This window comes from Procambarus clarkii, chromosome 30 (assembly GCF_040958095.1).
Source record: "Procambarus clarkii isolate CNS0578487 chromosome 30, FALCON_Pclarkii_2.0, whole genome shotgun sequence".
Lineage (NCBI taxonomy): Eukaryota > Metazoa > Arthropoda > Malacostraca > Decapoda > Cambaridae > Procambarus > Procambarus clarkii.
The window spans coordinates 19582162-19603012 of NC_091179.1; the positions used below are offsets into that span (position 1 = coordinate 19582162).

The 20851-nt window shown below is 47.5% G+C and overlaps 1 protein-coding gene across 2 annotated transcripts; it reads right to left on the reverse strand.

The window, feature by feature from the left end:
* Positions 1-3040: 3040 nt before the first annotated feature.
* Positions 3041-20197, reverse strand: LOC123765424 (low density lipoprotein receptor adapter protein 1). Of its 2 annotated transcripts, none has more exons than XM_045753970.2 (6): positions 20068-20197; positions 5701-5809; positions 4891-5000; positions 4386-4558; positions 4054-4234; positions 3041-3900 (listed from the first exon to the last, which is right to left on the reverse strand). In XM_045753970.2, the coding sequence occupies exons 2-6, from the start codon at positions 5795-5797 to the stop codon at positions 3796-3798; spliced, it is 666 nt and encodes a 221-aa protein (XP_045609926.1). In that variant the 5' UTR covers positions 5798-5809; positions 20068-20197; the 3' UTR covers positions 3041-3795. The 2 variants fall into 2 exon arrangements, with proteins under 2 accessions (XP_045609926.1, XP_045609925.1); XM_045753969.2 differs by lacking the exon at positions 20068-20197 and adding an exon at positions 15622-15735.
* Positions 20198-20851: the final 654 nt, after the last annotated feature.

Here is a 20851-nt window from a genome sequence, read left to right on the forward strand (position 1 = left end):
ATTCTGCCCTTAACCTTGTTCATCAGTTACAGGTCGTTTATAATGATCAATAACAGCGAAGGTCCAAACACTCAACTACCTTATTTCCTGACTTTTACCATCCTTGTTCCTCCCGCGGCCCGGTCCTCGACCAGGCCTCCTTTTTGTTACACACCCCGAGAAGCAGCCCGTAGCAGCTGTCTAATTCTTAGGTACCTATTTACTGCTAGGTAACAGGGGCATCAGGGTGCAAGAAACTTTTTGCCCATTTGTCTCCGCCTCCACCGGGGATCGAACCCGGAACCTCAGGACTATGAATCCGAAAATATGACCATGGTCACATTTATCGAAAGCTTTTGCAAAATCTGTGTAAATTACACCGGCGTTTAGCATGTCTTCCACGGTATCTACGGTCATGTCATAGTGGTCTAGAAATTGTGAGAGGCAAGAGCGCCCTGTTCTGAAGCACTGTTTCCAGAGTTATCTAGACACTGTGATTTTGTGTTTTGTGATCTTCTTAGCACTCTTTCATCGTTTTTTATGTGTGACGTTAGAGTTATGTCTAAAAAGTTTTGGGTCTGCTTTACTGCCTCCTTTGTAAAGTGGCGCGATCTCCCCTGTTTGGTCTGTCAGGGATAACACTAGTATCTAGGCTCCGTCTTCAAAAGATGTTTAGGACCTGTAATAGTGATATTTTGCACTTCTTGGTGAATATACAATTCCAGGAGTCTGGGCCTGGTACAGAGTGCATTGTCATGCTGTCTATGGCTACTTGAGGATCCAGTGGGGATACGGGTGACATCTGATACATGGTTTGATGTTGGTATCACATTCGTAAACAATTCATTTGGATCACTGATCTTCCACGCACGGGGTTACGTTAGAGGTTTCTCCGTAAAGAAATATTGTCCTCTCCGTAAATTCACAGATAACTGCTGGCGTGAGATTTAAAGGATTATCACACACGTGATTTAGGGTTATTGAGGAGGCTGAGAGTGAGGGTGAGTGCGGGAGTGACATCCAGTGCTGGAGAGCGTGGCACTCCGCACGCCCAGTAGGTTCATCGCGTCATTGTCAAATGTAGGAGGTCATGTAGGTGAAAGTGCGGCGCACCTCACCTCACCTCTCATGTCTGACAGGTTACCTGGCTCAGGTCATAAGTCTCATTAAGAAATATATATATAAATATTATATACCAAAAATATAAGTGTGTGGGGGCCGGACAGGTGCTTAATGTGGCCCTGCAACAGAGATGTTGCTAACGAGGCCTACAGGAAGCAGCTCCTGTACACGCCTCCTCGCTCTCTCTTAAGACATGCGTGTAACTCACCAATAAGTTATCGTTTATGATGTTACTTGGTGCCTCGTCCCGGCCACCAGCGACACAACGCTCCTTAACTATATTGTCTCTACGTCTAAACCTTTCCATTTATGTCTTGCTTTGGTTCTCCCGTGAGTAGACTTACTGAAGGTGTGTGTCACGACGCAGGTGTGGGGGACGTGTGTCACGATGCAGGTGTGAGGACGTGTGTGTGTCACGACGCAGGTGTGGGGGACGTGTGTGTGTCACGACGCAGATGTAGGGACGTGTCACGACGCAGGTGTGGGGACGTGTGTGTGTGTCACAACGCAGGTGTGGGGACGTGTGTGTGTGTCACAACGCAGGTGTGGGGACGTGTGTGTGTGTCACAACGCAGGTGTGGGGACGTGTGTGTGTGTGTCACAACGCAGGTGTGGGGACGTGTGTGTGTCACGATGCAGGTGTGGAGACATGTGCGTCAAATTAAATAATAATTAATAAACTTGCCGTTTATGAGTTCATCAACTGCCCCGAGGCATGACACAGTCAACCACAGTTCACACCCGGTTATTGACTCAACTTACTCACCTGCCGCTCGAGTCACCCAGTGTGAATCACCACGTGTAAGGGTGACTTACAGTGAGTGACTGGTGCAGCAGAAACACAAATAATAAGGGGTAACGGAACAGGAGAGTGGGAAGTGATGCACCATGTTAATGTTCACTGACCCACTTCCTGGTGTACTCACCAACCATCTGTCGTCCGATGGAGGATTGAGCCTCCACGCGTCCTGGCCGCCTCGCTCGCTGTGAGCGAGTGCTCGTTACTCTTGCTTGTTTCTGCAGCTCTCCTCGTTCTCGTAGCTTGTCTGGCTCCCGCTCTTGCCACGGTGTCGTTCTCACCTTTGCTTCAGTCATTTGCACCACCGCTGTTTCTTGCGTGTTTTGGGTCCATAATGTCCATATCTCTCTAAGGCACAGTTCTTGGGTTCTGTGGATGAGTCCAGACACCTCTCTGGGGTTTTCGCCGTTCAGGGACGTGTCTGCGGGGTTCTCGTCGTCCAGGGACGTGTCTGCGAGGTTCTCGTCGTCCAGGGACGTGTCTGCGAGGGTCTCGTCGTCCAGAGACGTGTCTGCGAGGTTCTCGTCGTCCAGGGACGTGTCTGCGAGGGTCTCGTCGTCCAGGGACGTGTCTGCGAGGTTCTCGTCGTCCAGGGACGTGTCTGCGAGGTTCTCGTCGTCCAGGGACGTGTCTGCGAGGGTCTCGTCGTCCAGAGACGTGTCTGCGACGTTCTCGTCGTCCAGGGACGTGTCTGCGAGGGTCTCGTCGTCCAGAGACGTGTCTGCGAGGGTCTCGTCGTCCAGAGACGTGTCTGCGAGGTTCTCGTCGTCCAGGGACGTGTCTGCGAGGTTCTCGTCGTCCAGGGACGTGTCTGCGAGGTTCTCGTCGTGCAGGGACGTGTCTGTGAGGGTCTCGTCGTCCAGGGACGTGTCTGTGGGGTTCTCGTCGTGCAGGGACGTGTCTGCGAGGGTCTCGTCGTCCAGGGACGTATCTGCGAGGTTCTCGTCGTGCAGGGACGTGTCTGTGAGGGTCTCGTCGTGCAGGGACGTGTCTGTGAGGGTCTCGTCGTCCAGGGACGTGTCTGCGAGGTTCTCGTCGTGCAGGGACGTGTCTGTGAGGGTCTCGTCGTCCAGGGACGTGTCTGTGGGGTTCTCGTCGTGCAGGGACGTGTCTGCGAGGGTCTCGTCATGGTAGAGGAAATAATAGTGTCACGACGATTATGTTTTTTTAGATGATGATGATGATGGTGAGGTGGATGTTGGGAGCAGCTGGAGCGGCCATAGTAGGAACACCTGTAGAAGGAGGACCTCGATAGTGATGACGAGAGGTGGACCTCGGGGTTACGAAGGCCTCGTGGAGATGGGAGGTGCGAGGCGGTGTTGGAGAGGTATTAACATCACTGAGAGATGGCAACAACAGCTAGGATAGAACCATGCGTGTCTGGCTCTTGTTGAATGATAATGTTGAGGGCTGTGAAGCTTCCTGTTAGTGCTCCTCACACGAGCCTCCAGCAGGCTCCGTCAGTCACTGCTGGTTCACGCCGGCGGCTTGTCACCAGGCTTGGTGTCTTGCTCCGGCTTTCTACACTCTTAAGGCCCTTGTGTCTAGCGCCCTAACGCACTTTATAACGTCTCCATACTAATTGTCACTTAAATTTGCTCCATTGAATTATTTTATTATCCCCTTATAATTTATATCATCTTTAATACTAATATTATTATTTTTTACAATAAATAAGAAAATAATATTAATAATCAAAAATGTTTTATAAGTGTACACTTTCAGGCATTTCTTAAATACTTAATTATTGCTTGTTTGTTTTAGTTCCCCCTGTTCACTGTTCATCGTTTCTGTTATTTTTTGCTTCAATATCTAGAATTTTTCCTCAGTTTATAATTTTGTGTTTTTACTTGTTATAATTGGTAGTGAGAGTTGAGGGCCGTCAACCCTCCTCCTTAGGCCTCCGAGTCTGCTTCCTTAAGGTCAACCTCGATCTCCTCTGGCGAGCGGAGATCAATGGCGAACTTTTTCGGTTTCTTGACGGACTTGTTGCCCTTCACCTGCCGGAGGATCAGTGAGACGGATTACTGGTGGATGAAAGTGAGGCGGGAGGAGTATATTAGAGGTACTTACAATAAAGAATTGTATATATAATATATATCAGTGTATATATATATATATAGAAGAAGAGGGGGTTTGGGGGGTTGGAGTACCTCCTTGGAGAACTGCTGGAAGGCCTGGGCCAGGGCGAAGGTGAGCTTGCGGGCGTTGTGTCGGGAGTCGCAGACGAAGGCGTGACACTGGAACGGGTGTTGGGTCTTGATGCTTCCTGACTCCTCCCGTACCACGATCATGGCGAACACTCGCGTGTACACCAGGTCTTGCACGCCGTAGCTGCTCCCACACGCACACAAACACACACGGAAAATAGTACACGTTAGTCCAACTGGTACCCTTAAACACTTGAATAGCAACCTGTTATTGTCAGGAATATTGACTAAGCCACTAATGTTCCCATCATATCCTGGATGTCAACCCGACTGACCTGATGACGTCGATGTTGTAGAAGCCGCCTTCGAAGTCCTTGTTGACGTTCTGGGGCATGTCGGTGATGTCGACGCCCTTGTCACTCACTGTCAGCTTGAGGAAGGGCAGCGTCTCGCCCGCCTTCATCTCCTTCGCCTGAGCTACCATTTCGTCCACAGGTTTCCTCGTGTGCTGAAGATCACATATATTGTTATCAGCCCATAATGTGATGACCCACGCCCCTCTACCCTCCCCTGTTGACCCACGCCCCTCTACCCTCTGTTGACCCACGCCCCTCTACCCCCTGTTGACCCACGCCCCTCTACCCCCTGTTGACCCACGCCCCTCTACCCTCTGTTGACCCACGCCCCTCTACCCTCTGTTGACCCACGCCCCTCTATCCCCTGTTGACCCACGCCCCTCTACCCCCTGTTGACCCACGCCCCTCTACCTCCTGTTGACCCACGCCCCTCTACCCCCTGCTGAGGGCTCCAACACTGGTGCAGACGGCCAGGTACACCCACCTTGATGCCCCAGAGTCCTCCAGCGTCGCGGTGTCCCAGGTACTTGACGACGAACTCTTGTGGGAGAGACAAGGCTGCTGACGTCTGCTCCAGCTGCTGCTGTCTGCTCTCTGTCACCGTCCCCCACACAACATTATTATTAGTATTAGTAGTAGTAGTAGTATTAGTATTATGCCTTCCAGTTGTATACTATTTCCTGTAATATTTGTTCTACCATGTTGTCATGGATCATATGGAGAGCCCAGCGGGCACCAGCCACTTGCACTGGTCGGTACAGTGACCACTTCGCTTCTTGCAGGTCGGTGTTCAATCCCCGCATGATGCACGTGGGTGGGCACAATGCCTTCCCTGCTCTTTGTTACCATATCCCTTCCAAGTGCTATACAGCCGTCCTGCCTCAGTTGTCTTCACATACCTTACACCACAACACTGACACACTCAACATACACTGATATAATTGTTGTTGAGTTACACTGATGCAGATACAAGCTTAAAATCTACTTTTTACCTCAAATTACAGCATGTTCTCTTTTTTCATGAAATATCTTGAGAAAGCGTCATCATAACTTGAAGCTAAGAGGACCTAACATGTGATTATAGAACCCAACCTCCTGCTACGATATATAATCCACTTGGAGGCTGTATTGTCTTCACTATTGGTCGAGGTCACAGGTGAGGCGGGGTGGGGTCAGGATACGCCACAGGTGAGGCGAGGTGGGGTCAGGGAGGGTCACAGGTGTGGCGGGGTGGAGTCATGAAGGGTCACAGGTGTGGCGGGGGTGGGGTCAAAGGTGAAAAAGTATAACTGACCTTTGTTACTCGTTGACTTATCCTCGAAACTGAGTTTGCGGATCTCCTTGGTGATCTCCTCGCCTGGGGTAGCAGCTGGGGCCTTGCTCCCGTTCATCTTCGGCGGCAACTGTGTTGGGGTGGTGTAGGGGTGGTGTGGTCGTGGTGTTGGGGTGGTATAGAGATGGTGTGGTCGTGGTGTTGGGGTGGTGTGGTCGTGGTGTAGAGGTGGTGTGGTCGTGGTGTAGAGGTGGCGTGGTCGTGGTGTTGAGGTGGTGTGGTCGTAGTGTAGTGGTGGTGTTGAGGGGTGGCGACAGCAGCGGCAGCACCGTGGTGGTGACCAACATGGAAGATAAACAAGACCATTTAGTGTGATACGGGAGACGTGAGGTGTGACCAGTGTGACACACAACATGGGAGAGACCATGTGGCCACATACTGGCAATATTGTGTATTGTCATGGCAGACAATACGTCATTATAACGCGGGTGAAAAATAGACCCCTAACCCTTAAGTCTGCAGTAAAAGAGTTAACGATGTTTCGGTCCGTCCTGGACCAGTATCCGTCCCAGATAATGGTCCATAATGGACCGAAACGTCGTCTATTTTGATTTTCAGATTTGTGGGTTGTCTAATATTGTCATTCAAAGTTAATATCTGAAAGAGTATATATACCCTTCACGGTGGTTATTCTCAGGAAGTGCGGATGACAGTTTGAAAGATGATATATTTCATTAACATTTCCTCTCCCGTCCAGCCTACTGTAGCCTACCTGTGGTCTCCTGTGGTACCAGAGCGGACAGTGGGAGGACATGAACCAGGCCGCTCATGGTAGGTATGGTGAGGGCGTCGTATGGCCTCTGACCCAGTTGACGCTGCCTGCTACCGCCACCCACCTCCACCCACTCATCCATCACCTCCACCCACTCATCCATCACCTCCACCCCCCCCCTCCTCCCCCACCTGTTGCCATAACTCGGCCGACCAGGGATGTCATGCGGGCTATACCTGTCTCCTGGCTTGTTGCTGTATGCGCTGGTACTGTTGTTGTTGTTCCAGATTCAGCCACTCTGAACAAAAGTTGCAATCAGCACGGTCTATGGTGAGCCCGTAGTGGACATGTGCTGGTACCTTTCAAGTTATTTAACTGTACAGTCCTCTGTCGTATTTGGCCTTAAAGTTATGGCTAGAGGTGGCTTATCACGACCACTTTTAGTGCATTCCAAAAAGTATGGAAAAAGTACAGAGCACTGTGTGCAGGGGACAATATAAAGATGCTAAAGAAAGCTTGAAAATAATACATTAGGTTAAGGAGAGCAAATTGAAAACTACACAGCAGCGAGGGAGGATGATCCAGTGCTGGTGAGTAATCCTATAATAAGACAAACAGTGGTCACGTGGCCAGGCTGAGGAAGCAAGAAGAGATTCTCACAGAAAACGACAAGGAGGTGTGAGTGGAAGTCGACTAAAAAGGATTCAAGATGATTACAAAACGAGGAGCTTAGTGAGGCAGGGCGGGCGAGGATAAGCAACATTACGTAATATAAAGAACAAATCAAAGGATACCTGATCAACCAGGCTGTGATTCATTCGTCAGGCTGCGAGCAGCCGCGTCCAACAGTCTGGTTGACCAGACGACCAACCAGGAGGCCTGGTCGGGGACCGGGCCGCGGGGCTGTTGATCCCAAGAAGCTACACGAGATAACCGACAAGCTGTGCTTCCCAAGGTGCGGCTTCCAGGCAGGTGCTTCATAACTGTGGTGGTGGTGGTGGTGCTAGTGGTGGTGGTGGTAGTGCTAGTGGTGGTGGTGGTGGTAGAGATATACTGAGGGTAAAGGTTACTTGTCTCAGCTACGCGTCATAATCAGAGCCTGTCCTCCATCTTATATATTACAGTATACGCTTTTATTGCTTACTACAGCCATTCTTCACTTATATTTATCCTCTCTCTCTCTCTCTCTCTCGGCCACATCAACACATCCGTAACTATTAAAAACCGTTAATTACGATACTTATACGGATCTAATATAAGGGACCTGGTAGCTGAGTGTACAGCGGTCGGGATTCGTAACCCTAGGGATCGGGGATCGATCCCTGGCAATGGCAGAAACAAATGGCCAGAATTTCTATCACTCCTGCACATCCTGCCATAGGTTCACCTAGAAGTAAATAGGTACCTGAGAGTTAGACAGCTGTTACGGGCTGCTTCCTGTGTGTGTGCGCGCGTTCGCGAAAAAAAAGTGGATTGACCGACAGTTGAGAGGCGGGCCGAAAGAGCCAGAGTTCAACCCCCGGAAGCACAACTAGGTGAATACACGCCCACATAACACCCACACATTTTTTGTGGGCGTGGGTGTATGGGGCGCTTCAAGTAGAGGGGGGGGGGGTGTGGGGGGGGGGGGAGTATAACAACACCAGTTGGAGGGTCGGAGTTAAACCTTGACTTTTGTTAAACCTCACTGGTACCCCCCCCCCTACCTCCCACCATCACACCAATACCAACTATCACATTCACTACCATTGCTACCACCCCACCAATCATCCCACCATCATTACTAACCCCCACAACCACCCCCTACCACCAATACCATCACTCTTTCCCCCCACAATGAGCCTAGCACCTTAAGTGGTGTCTTCCAGGGATCTGGTCGTTATGTACAGGAACGACCTGCCCGAGGGATCGAGCTAGGACATGTTAGTGTTGGCAATTGACGCGCAACTTGCCTAATGGTTCACATGAAAGTGGAAGGCTGTGTAGTGTTGTAAGCAGACCTCGACAAGTGCAGGAGCAGGTGGAGACGTGGGTGTACCGTCCAGGCCAGCAAGTATATGGGAACACAGAGTAGCGGATCAGGCCAGGAAGGCAACTACGGGAATCTGAAAGAAATACTTGGTAGTGGATATAATGGTCGGACCAGCGACACACACGAGCAGGGAACTCCGCCCCTCACCTTCAGACTCTCCCAACACCACCAGTCTCCATCCTCCTGTAACTCACTTGTTCATCATACCCCTCACAGGACGGGACTCTACACTCGCCAGTATACCTTACAGTCTGGTAACATTGTGTTGCTTCTGTGGATCACCGTCCCCGCGGCCCGGTCTCTGGCCAGACCTCCTGGTTGGTGGTCTATTCAACCAGGCTGTTGGACGCAAATACTCGCAGTCTGAGGTATGAGTTACAGCCTGGTTGTTCAGGTATCCTGTGGGGGGTGTTTACCAACTTCTTTTTTGAATACTATGAGGGGTCAGCCAGTGCTTATAGTCTTATGCCCGCGATGTTGATAGAGTTCTCTCTCAGAGTACCTGTTGCACCTCTATTCTTCAACGGGGGTATTCTGCATATCCTGCCATGCCTCCTGGTCTCATGTGGTGTTATTTCTGTGTGCAGGTTTGGGACCAGCCCCTCTACTATTTTCCACGTGTAAATTATTATGTATCTCTCCCGTCTGCGCTTAAGAGAATACAGATTTAGGCCTTTAAGTCGGTCCCAATAATCTGTAAGTTTCACTGAGAGGATCCGGGTTGAAATTGAAGCCCTCGTGAGTGTGGGATTTCCAAAGGAACTTTACATTTTGTTTTGTTTTTTTATGTTTGAGTCAAGAATTACTAACGACATTTTGGTTGAAGTGTTAGTGGCGGAGTGTGAGATTATTGTTTACAAGGTTGTGGTAAAGTTGCTCACTCATAGAGCAGAGGCGAGAGAAGCGTCACCAGTGTTCTCTGGTGATGTCCTCGAGTGCTGCACACACCACCCGAGCCCCACCCCGAGCCTTGCCCCACCCCGAGCCTTGCCCCACCCCGAGCCTTGCCCCACCCTGAGCATTGCCCCACCCCGAGCCTCCCCCCACCCCGAGCCTTGAGAGTGTGTGTACTGCCTTCATGTCCCTCTACACTCCACTCTCTCGTCTTAAGCCTCGCCTTTCCACCATCAGTAATTTACTGCAAAGACTTTTCACAAGTTTTCTTATATTTACACTTAAAACTGTAACGATTTGACCTCGACAATTTCCTCGTCCAGTCTGTTATATTTTTTACACATCTTCAAATGATCAAATTCATTCTTACATCTCTTGACTCATTTGTGTTTCCATCTGCCATTTTGTCTCCTTGGACTCTCAATTTGTGATCAATTTCCCCTTGAATCCTTGTACGTCGTTATCATGTCTGCCTCAGTCTATATTTAGGCCAGTGTAGTGAGGCACAGTTCCCTCAGCCTGGCTTCGTAAGTCAGGAACCCGCCTTGTTGTGCATTTTTTGGACATTTTCTATTTACTTATTGTGTTTCCTTGTGTGGAGGTTGTATGTCGGGGCAGCATACTCGGTAATGGCTCTCGCACATAATGCTCACAAGGTCCTTTGTTCAAGGAAGGAACTATCAGGGGAAGCGCCAAGCCATTACGACTATATAGCACTGGGAAGGGGTCAGGAGAAGGATTTGGGATAGGACGAGGCGGGAGGAATGGTGCCCAACCACTTGGACGGTCGGGGATTGAACGCCGATCTGCATGAAGCGAGACCGTCGCTCTACCGTCCAGCCAAAGTAGTTGGGCTGTCCTTTGTTCAAGTTACTAAAGGATAACCGGACGCTTGTCGGCGTGGCATCTGCTGCCCTCGTTAATGTGCTTGTGTCTTCCTCTGGTCTTAGACCTCCAGTTATCTCTACTCTCAAGTATTTTTTTGTCTTTTCTGAAGTTGGAAGTCGTCTTCCCTTCATCCTGTGTCGTGTCTGAGGTCTTCTTGCTCCAATTCATATCCTCGTAACCTTTCATTGTCTCTGTTAAAGTCCAGAAAATATTCGCGTGAACATCTCTGGAGATTGTCTAGTTCACCTTGCAGTCTTCATGTGTGATCCCGCTTATTACCTTAACATGCTCAGCAAGCATGGACCACCTTACTTCCTCTGTTGTTTAAGTATATTAAGAACAGGAGTACCCTTGAGGTACTCCCGAGAGAGAGAGAGAGAGAGAGAGAGAGAGAGAGAGAGAGAGAGAGAGAGAGAGAGAGAGAGAGAGAGAGAGAGAGAGAGAGAGAGAGAGAGAGAGAGAGAGAGAGAGAGAGAGAGAGAGAGAGAGAGAGAGAGAGAGAGAGAGAGAGAGAGAGAGAGAGAGAGAGAGAGAGAGAGAGAGAGAGAGAGAGAGAGAGAGAGAGAGAGAGAGAGAGAGAGAGAGAGAGAGAGAGAGAGAGAGAGAGAGAGAGAGAGAGAGAGAGAGAGAGAGAGAGAGAGAGAGAGAGAGAGAGAGAGAGAGAGAGAGAGAGAGAGAGAGAGAGAGAGAGAGAGAGAGAGAGAGAGAGAGAGAGAGAGAGAGAGAGAGAGAGAGAGAGAGAGAGAGAGAGAGAGAGAGAGAGAGAGAGAGAGAGAGAGAGAGAGAGAGAGAGAGAGAGAGAGAGAGAGAGAGAGAGAGAGAGAGAGAGAGAGAGAGAGAGAGAGAGAGAGAGAGAGAGAGAGAGAGAGAGAGAGAGAGAGAGAGAGAGAGAGAGAGAGAGAGAGAGAGAGAGAGAGAGAGAGAGAGAGAGAGAGAGAGAGAGAGAGAGAGAGAGAGAGAGAGAGAGAGAGAGAGAGAGAGAGAGAGAGAGAGAGAGAGAGAGAGAGAGAGAGAGAGAGAGAGAGAGAGAGAGAGAGAGAGAGAGAGAGAGAGAGAGAGAGAGAGAGAGAGAGAGAGAGAGAGAGAGAGAGAGAGAGAGAGAGAGAGAGAGAGAGAGAGAGAGAGAGAGAGAGAGAGAGAGAGAGAGAGAGAGAAGGGGGGTGGCAGTGGTGGACGGAGATTACATAAGGCATTTTTCTAATCTCAACACATTTTTGTGGCTACAAAGTAATTACTCCCTTTCCCCTAACCTAAATTCAATTTTTTGGGTTGCGTGCTCTACCAGAGACTTGTTTGTCAGGAGTGGGGTGATATGTTTGGCTTGGAGTAGGGCACGCACGCACGCACACGCACGCACACGCACGCACACGCACACACGCACGCACACACACACACACACACACACACACACACACACACACACACACACACACACACACACACACACACACACACACACACACACACACACAAAAATGCCACTAGACTAGTCCCTGAACTAAGAGGCATGAGTTACGAGGAAAGGCTGCGGGAAATGCACCTTACGACACAGTAAGGGGAGACATGATCACTACATACAAAATCCTTAGGGGAATTGACAGGACAGGGTAGACAAGGATAAACTATTCAACACTGGCGGTACGCGAACAAGGGGACACGGGTGGAAGCTGAGTACCCAAATGAGCCACAGGGACGTTAGAAAGAACTTTTTCAGTGTCAGTAGTTAACAGGTGGAATGCATTAGGAAGTGATGTGGTGGAGGCTGACTCCATACACAGTTTCAAATGTAGATATGATTGAGACCAATAAGCTCAGTAACCTGTACACCAGTTGATTGACAGTTGAGAGGCGGGACCAAAGAGCCGAAGGTCAACCTCCGCAAGCACAACTAGGTGAGTACACACACAGAGGGGGCCTCGCCGCTGAGTGGACAGCGCTCGGGGGTTATAGTCCTAAAGGCCCGGGTTCGATTCCCGGGCCAGGCAGAAACAAATGAGCTGAGTTTCTTTCACCCTGATGCTTCTGTTCACATAGCAGTAAATAGGTACCTGGGAGTTAGACAGCAGTTACGGGCTGCTTCTTGGGGATGTGCGTGTGTGTGCGCGCGTTTGTGAAGAGAAATATATGTAATAGACATAACAGAGGAAAAATAGATTGATTAGAAAGGCGGGGTCCAGGAGTTCGAGTCTGCAGGTACAAATAGTAAATTTAAATTGCAAATCAACACCCAAGTCATGATATTAACAAGTGGTTAATGTATTATTAATATACATTCATTATTAATATATGTATTATAATACATACGGAAAGTAATGTATTAATACATTAATGAATGTATTAATAAATGTATTAATAAATACATTTATGTAAGGCGTGTTAATAGGTGTGTGTGTGTGTGTGTGCAGCAAGTGTGGCCACAACACCTTGAGACACTTAACATTTCCGGAGCAACTCTTCACCTTTACTGCACCAACACTCACACAGGTCACTTACAGCCCCGACCACTGCACCAGCAAGTCCACTCCTCCCTTCCTCCTCCTCCAGGGAGTAAGTCCAAGACACACACACACACACACACACACAAACTCAGTAGTTTCAAAGCGTTATATGACAAAGAGTGCTGGGAAGACGGGACACCACGAGCGTAGCTCTCATCCTGTAACTACTCTTAGGTAATTACACACACACAGCTTGTATGTGTGGTATTATACCACACGTCGTCGGCTCTTATATAACATTTCCTATAACTAATTATCATTTCTGAACGAGCTATACCACAAAAGTTTAACAAAACAGGGCGCGACAAGTAGCAGCTCGTGCTGGTGGAGTGGTCACAGTACTCGCCCGCTCCGCTCCCAAGTGAGAGCATCCCAGGGTCCAAGTCTGAGGAGGAGGTGGGTGAGGGGACGCTTGGGCACTGTTCCTCCACTGGTCGCTCCTGTACCGTCACGAGTGATCAGCGGGTCGTGGTGTGAGGCTAACGACCCTGGAGTCAAGAGAGGACGACTGACCCAGAAGTTGTCAGAGGAGGTCGTGTGTGTGTGTGTTGTCAACACCACGACTCTCCCTCATAATAGCTCGGTTCCCTCAATGATATTTCCTGCATTTAAAGTTCAGGAATTTATGTGCATGTAAAACATTCATGTCCGGATGAGTATCCCATATTTATTCCCTATGTATATCCAATACATGAAGTGCGACAGTGAAGGGAGGATACATACATACCCCCCCCTCACAATATGAGCTCTGGCTCTTTGGTCCCGCCTCTCAACCGTCAATCAACTGGTGTACAGGTTCCTGAGCCTACTGGGCTCTATCATATCTACACTTGAAACTGTATATGGAGTCAGCCTCCACCACATCACTTCCTAATGCATTCCATTTGTCAACCACTCTGACACTAAAAAAGTTCTTTCTAACGTCTCTGTGGTTCATTTGGGCACTCAGTTTCCACCTGTGTTCCCTTGTGCGTGTGTCCCTTGTGTTAAATAGCCTGTCTTTATCAACCCTGTCGATTCCCTTGATAATTCCCTTTGTGTGTGTGTGTGTGTGTGTGTGTGTGTGTGTGTGTGTGTGTGTGTGTGTGTGTGTGTGTGTGTGTGTGTGTGTGTGTGTGTGTGTGTGTGTGTGTGTGTGTTTACCTGTACGTATATCCTCATGCATGTGAATATCACAATGAAATACTTGGTGCAGAAATTAAGGTTTTAAGGCAAAGTTTGGCGAGAAGGTCACAAACATGACCTTATGAGAGCGAGCACTTGTGTGTGTTGAGGGCGAACAAGGGGCCCGCTCACACCACCACTGGCCACCCAGTGCTTCAACATGTGTTGGTTGGTAAATATATTATCATATATATAGGAAAACATGACCTTAATAGACCTTAATTGAGATAAACTCCGCAGGTGTTCTCGCGTTCTGCGTCTCCAGCTGTCAACACTTACCACATGTGCTAGTGTGACAGTGTGGGGCTACACTGACAGTGTGGGGCTATACACTAGGTGTGACAGTGTGGGGCTACACTAGGTGTGACAGTGTGGGGCTACACTAGGTGTGACAGTGAGGGGCTACACTAGGTGTGATAGTGAGGGCTACACTAGGTGTGACAGTGTGGGGCTACACTAGGTGTGACAGTGTGGGGCTACACTAGGTGTGACAGTGTGGGGCTACACTAGGTGTGACAGTGTGGGGCTACACTAGGTGTGACTGTGTGGGGCTACACCAGGTGTGACAGTGAGGGGCTACACCAGGTGTGATAGTGAGGGGCTACACTAGGTGTGACAGTGTGGGGCTACACCAGGTGTGACAGTGAGGGGCTACACTAGGTGTGATAGTGAGGGGCTACACTAGGTGTGACTGTGGGGCTACACTATGTGTGACAGTGAGGGGCTACAAAAGGTGTGACACATAGTGATAATGATACAGATAGAAGTGTAATAGCAGACTTCAATATGTCACCACTGCTAGGCTTAGGCTCGGCTACAAGTACCTCTGGGAGTTTGTAACATCTGCTGATGTAGATTTGACTAAATGTAAACTCTGTCAGCAGAACTATTCGCATACTTTGCGTCATTATATAATGGAATGTGGAAAAATCGCGGAATTCCGAGATAACACCATCAGTGGTGTCCAGGAAATGTGTAAGTACTTCATTCATAATGATGTACTGCCGGGAATCTTAGTGAAGTATCAAAAATTTGCTTACTGTAGGTGCAGCTGCCGCCCAGTTGGGTGGATGTGGAGCACATGACTGTAAAGCTGCCGCCCAGTTGGGTGGGTGTGGAGCACATGACTGTAAAGCTGCCGCCCAGTTGGGTGGGTGTGGAGCACATGACTGTAAAGCTGCCGCCCAGTTGGGTGGATGTGGAGCACATGACTGTAAAGCTGCCGCCCAGTTGGGTGGGTGTGGAGCACATGACTGTAAAGCTGCCGCCCAGTTGGGTGGGTGTGGAGCACATGACTGTAAAGCTGCCGCCCAGTTGGGTGGGTGTGGAGCAAGACTAGTAACTGTGTGACTCACCATAGATGTAAAGTGCCTTGTATAGTGACTGTTGTGAGCCTCTTGTTGAATCACTTGTGATACAAAAGATTATCGATGTGTATATATATTTGTGTAAATGATTGTGTATATATATATATATATATATATATATATATATATATATATATATATATATATGTATATTTGACTAATAATTGTGTAACTAGCATCAAAAGATTTAGCTAAACGAACTATGGGTTTAGTGCCTGAACCCATTATGTGCCTCTAACCCTTTCCCCCCACCACCCACGGGATGGGTATGGGGTGCATAATAAAGAAAGAAAATGAATTGTAGGTGTAAGAGTAATAAAGACAGACCTGAGGGGCGGCGGAGGGGTCGTGAGCCAGTTGTCTCATGTCGGAGGCGGGCTGCTGCTGGCTACACTGGCGGCCTCTCCTCCACCACAGTCAACACCACACTGACTCCCTCTCTCTCTCTCGCCGCCCTCTCTCCCTCCACCCACCACCACCACCACCACCACCACCACCACCACCACCACCTCCACCCACCACCACCACCACCACTACTACCTCCACCACCACCACCACCACCGCCAATATATGACACATTCACAAAACATTCATCACACAACACATCTACAACACAAAGGCTAACACATTCCTGTCATCCTTTGCAGATGATACAAAGTTCAGCATGAAAATTCCCACTGTAGAAGATACTGAAAAACTACAAGCTGATATTAATAAATTTTTTGATTGGGCAACCTAACATGATGTTTAACGATGATAAGTTACTTGGGTATGGTGGAAACGATGAGCCTAAACGAAACACAGGGTACAGGACACACTCAGACACTATTATAGAAGGAAAGCAACATGTAGAACTATGATGTCTGACGACCTGACATTTAGTGAACATTACCAAGCAAATATAGCGGCGCCCAGTAAAAGGATAGGATGTATTATGAAAACATTCAAATCCAGAGAGCCCTCAACAATACTATTTTAATCACTGGTGCTGTCTCGTCTCGAGTACTGCTCGGTACTTCTCACTTCTCAGCAGGAGAGATCTCTGAATTAGAGAGACTAAAGAGAACATATACGGCACGCATACTCATGATAAAACATCTAAATTTTTGGGACCGTCTCAATGCTCTCTGGAAAGGAGAGAGAAAGGTATCAAATAATTAGCCCATCCTCCTGTTCTGGTAGTACTTGTAGCAACAATGAGGACCATAGTATATATACCGACGTACAATGAAATTAGAAAGTAAAAATCGGCACTAAATAAAAAATCGGATAGACAAACAGGAAAACTTTTTACTAATGTTGCAAAGACAAACTAACCTAACCTGACCTCCCTAGGCCTAATACACTATATCTGAGGCCTAATATAGTACATATGTATGTGCTATATTAGGCCTAGGAATATTTAAATTTGTTTTTTAGCTTCATTTGTTTCCGACTTTATAAAGTGAATAGTATAACGTTCTACAATCTAATTGATTAGTACGTCAACCTTTGTACACTAGTGCACATAGTTACACAAACTACTATCTAAACAGGAGAATGGGTTGCAAAAAATATATATATGGAAGATACTGGAAAGTCAGGTGCCAAATTTGCACAGTAGAATAACAACATACTGGAGCGAAAGATATGGAAGGAAATGCAGAATAGAACTAGTGAAGATTAGAGGTGCCATTGGCACAATCAGAGAGCACTGTCTGAACATCAAAGGTCCACAGCTGATCAACCCAACAAACCTTAGAAATATTGCAGGGACAAAGGTGGATGTCTTCAAGAGGCACTTAGGCAAGTTCTTGCAAGAAGTGCCAGACCAACCGGGTTGTAGTGGATATGTGGGCCTGCGGGCCGCTCCAAGCAACAGTTTGTTGGACCAAGTTATCACAAGTGGGGCCTGACCCCAGGGAAAAGAAGAACTCTCAGAACCTTCTCCAGGTAACACTGCTCCCCCTACAAACACACCGCTACTCTCTCATATTTCCTTCTTCCTTTCTTTATTTGTTTTCCCCTCTTGATTACCTTCCTGTGTGGCTAATGGTTCCCTCCGGGGCTCGGGCTACCCTACGAGGCTCGGACTTCCCTACGAGGCTCGGACTTCCCTACGAGGCTCGGACTTCCCTACGAGGCTCGGACTTCCCTACGAGGCTCGCTCGGGCTTCCCTGCGAGGCTAGGGCTTCCCTATAAGCCTTATATGCACCACAACCAGTAATCGTCTGTGCTGGTACGAGCACGACGGAGTAAAGAATCAAAGGATTATCGTCAAGCAGTACACGTTACACTGTGCTGGTTACTGAAGCACTCAGTGAGGATAATCTTTATTGTTAAGTTGGGAGTGTAATTGTGTGGTCGGCGAGTGCGTGAGCGCCGTCAGTGGAGGTAGGAAACCAACCAAAGTCCCTCATCTCTTCTTACGAGACTGGAAGGTCAAAGATCAATGTCAGTGGATGGAGAAATCATTTGAGTGGAGCGGGTGTGGTTGTGGGCGGGTCGGGTGGGGGTGCATGTGGGTGGGGTTGAGATGTACCGTTAAAAGTCCCCCATGACAAGTCTTGATGGTTTAATCATGTGCAGTGTTTCTCCGCCCTGCAAGCCTGACGTGAGCTGCTGTTATCGTGGCACCAGACGTCGTAATGATGGGTCGTATCAGGTGGTCCTTGTCGACGTGCATCTTCTGGTACGCCTCTGAGGCCAGTGGGATCCAGAACCTGTTCTGCCACCCTCATGACGCCATAGTGACGTCACATCTTCACATCATACATAAAACATAACATTTTAATCTCTTGTTTTGGTTAGGTTAACTTGGGATGGGTTGGGTTAGGGTGAGTGTGTTTAACTTTAGTGAGCACCTATGACGTAGGGGGTTTATACTTGTCCAAGTCTTGGCCTCTACTCTCCAAGGAAAGTCCTCCTCCTCCTCCTCCAAGATCAAGTGCGACTACAAGATACGGCGGAGGTGGAATGTAGGTGGCGAGGTGAAGGCATGGTGGGTGGATGGGTGGGTGTGTGGGCTAGGTGGGTGGAAGTGTGAGTTAGGTGGGTCGACTGAATGTTAGTGGCGCCACCTTCAGTGTATATTTTGCCTCACCAGCTGACTGACTGACCCTCGCCATCGTCAGCTGTTTGGTCGAGCCTTGTTTAACGAACGTGTGTGTGTGTGTACATATTTAGTTGTGCTTGCGGGGGTTGAGCTTCGGCTCTTTGGTCCCGCCTCTCAACTGTCGATCTGCTGGTGTACAGGTTCCAGAACCTATTGGGCTCTATCATATCTACAATTGAAACTGTGTATGGAGTCAGTCTCCACCACATCAATTCCTAATGTATTCCATTTATTAACTATTCTAACACTGAAAATTGTATTTCTAATGTCTCTGTGGCTCATTTGGGTATTCAGTTTCAACCGGTGTGCCCTTGTTCGAGTACTACCTGTGTTAAATAATGTCTTTATCTACCCTGTCAATTTCCCTGAGAATTTTGTATGTGGTGATCATGTATAAATGAATGGGAAACCGTTGTCAGTGGAGTGCCACAAGGCTCTGTCCTGAGGCCTCTGCTATTTATAATATTTACAAATGATTTAGATTAATATTTGCAGAAATATTCGCAAATTAACGATACGAAAATCTGGAGTGAAATAAACACGAAGAATCACAATCACTTCAGGACGCTTTGAATAGGGATTTGAAATTGTCTAAAAATTGGCAGATGCAGATTAATGCTGACAAATGTAAAGTTGGGTATAAGATATATATAACTGTCCACTATGCTAGTCACGTCAGTGTGTCGTGTGACGTCAGTTGTGTTCACGCCACAGGCAGCTCTCGGCTTCATACAGTCAGGCGGAGAAAAAAAACATATAATCAGCTTTTAACAGTTTGGTCATGAGTCAGGTACTGGAATCGGTTTGATTATTTAGCGCCAGATTTTCACAAGAACACGATCCGTAAATTGTTTTACATTCAAGTTCCCAATTATTGCTGGGTGTGCAGGGTATAAGCCTATAAGGTACATGATACAAGCCTATCATGTACTGTATGTATAAACTGGCTGCCTGTCCCCCGACACAAAAATTATTTTATAATTAGTGTGCATGTTACTAGCGCAATGGAGCTCTGCGCATGCTTGCTATTGACATTAGACGTAAAAGAATTGTTAGGATACAAATATATAATTCTAAGAATCAAGGCATCATGCAAGATGGAACAACCAAGCAGTGAAAGTTTAATGGTATGAGGAAAAGTTTAGTCTGCATCACTGTGATCAATACGTTGTTGAGCTAATGTTGTGCCTTATTTGTTTATATAAGAAAGGCCTCCTTTAACTTTTTAGTTATCCATATTTAATTGTTCTTACAACTCATTGTTTACCCAGATTATTTTCAGTATTGGAATACCGTTACCCACTTTGCCCTGTGTAGTGTATTGAAGTATATATATCACCCAAGTGTCAGAACTGTGTATTGACCTTCCTGCCAGATAAAACACTTAAATATAAGTGTTAACTCTCAAATAATTATGAATATTCATCTTAGATATTTTTGCTACTACGGGAGTAAAGTCCACTGAAACCCCGCCAACACAACGTCCTCGATCATGTACCAATCACCTGCAATAGATACTGAAAGAAGGTAGTCTGCGCCAGGTTTATCTTACAGGCACAACCAAGAGCTAGTGAGACCTGACTGCAGAAGGATCTGTGTGAAATAGTGTGAGCTTCCGTGTCCACAAGCGGGTGATGATAGGTGTGGGGGACGTAGCCAAGGTATGAAAGTTACTTACCAAGGAGTACGTGGCGGGAGTGACTGTGGCCTCGGCCCTCACAAGCTACCAACTGCCTCCACAAGACCTCTGCCTCCACGCTATCTTATCTCTCACCAACGCTGCACCTCACACACCTACTAATAATTAACAAAAATCAGGGAGGCAGTTGCACGGTGTAACTATGTACGATCATCTTTCCAGTAAGCCAATAGATCGCTTTATATTTCCAACCGGACTGTTCAGTTGTCTCACTAATAGTGTGGGGTCTACACTTTTGTTTTAAATTCCAAAAGAAAACTCTAAAGAAATAGGGCTCTTTTGTTACACAACAATTTCGAAATATCTGTAATATGTCCCACTAATCCTAGTGGATTAATTATACGGATTAATTAATTAAAAATAATTAATTATACCAGGTGGACAAATTAATTCAAGAGTTGTAAGCAAGACTTATTACAATATTATTTTTAATCTGATCTCTTATCCGGTGAATTTTGAGGAAAAGTTTCAAATTACAAGTTCATGTCAGTTCTGTATTGTATACAAAGCTCAGAAGTTTGTCAATAAAATACTTATTAATTCCGTTCTAGCAAAGGCAAACATTTATCAATATACCGACTACAGCGCTTAGTGTAACTTGGGGCTTTATAAACACTACAAATTCTAAATAATGCATAAGCCATCTAATATTACCACATGCACTGTACTTTGTATCTATATTCATCTACATTTGATCTTATTTATTCTTATTTATTCTTATTATTATTAAGTGTTTGGTACCTCGTGTGCTGTGGTCGGGCTC

What these genes read in the sequence shown, in the direction of transcription:
- LOC123765424 (XM_045753969.2), bottom strand. Translation starts at nt 15,660, where the DNA reads ATGAGACAACTGGCTCACGACCCCTCCGCCGCCCCTCAG. An exon ending in TAAGTCAACGAGTAACAAAG is followed by an intron (nt 5,001 to 5,700) that starts GTCAGTTATACT and finishes GGACGGTGACAG; the next exon opens with AGAGCAGACAGCAGCAGCTG. An exon ending in GAGGACTCTGGGGCATCAAG is followed by an intron (nt 4,559 to 4,890) that starts GTGGGTGTACCT and finishes TGTGATCTTCAG; the next exon opens with CACACGAGGAAACCTGTGGA.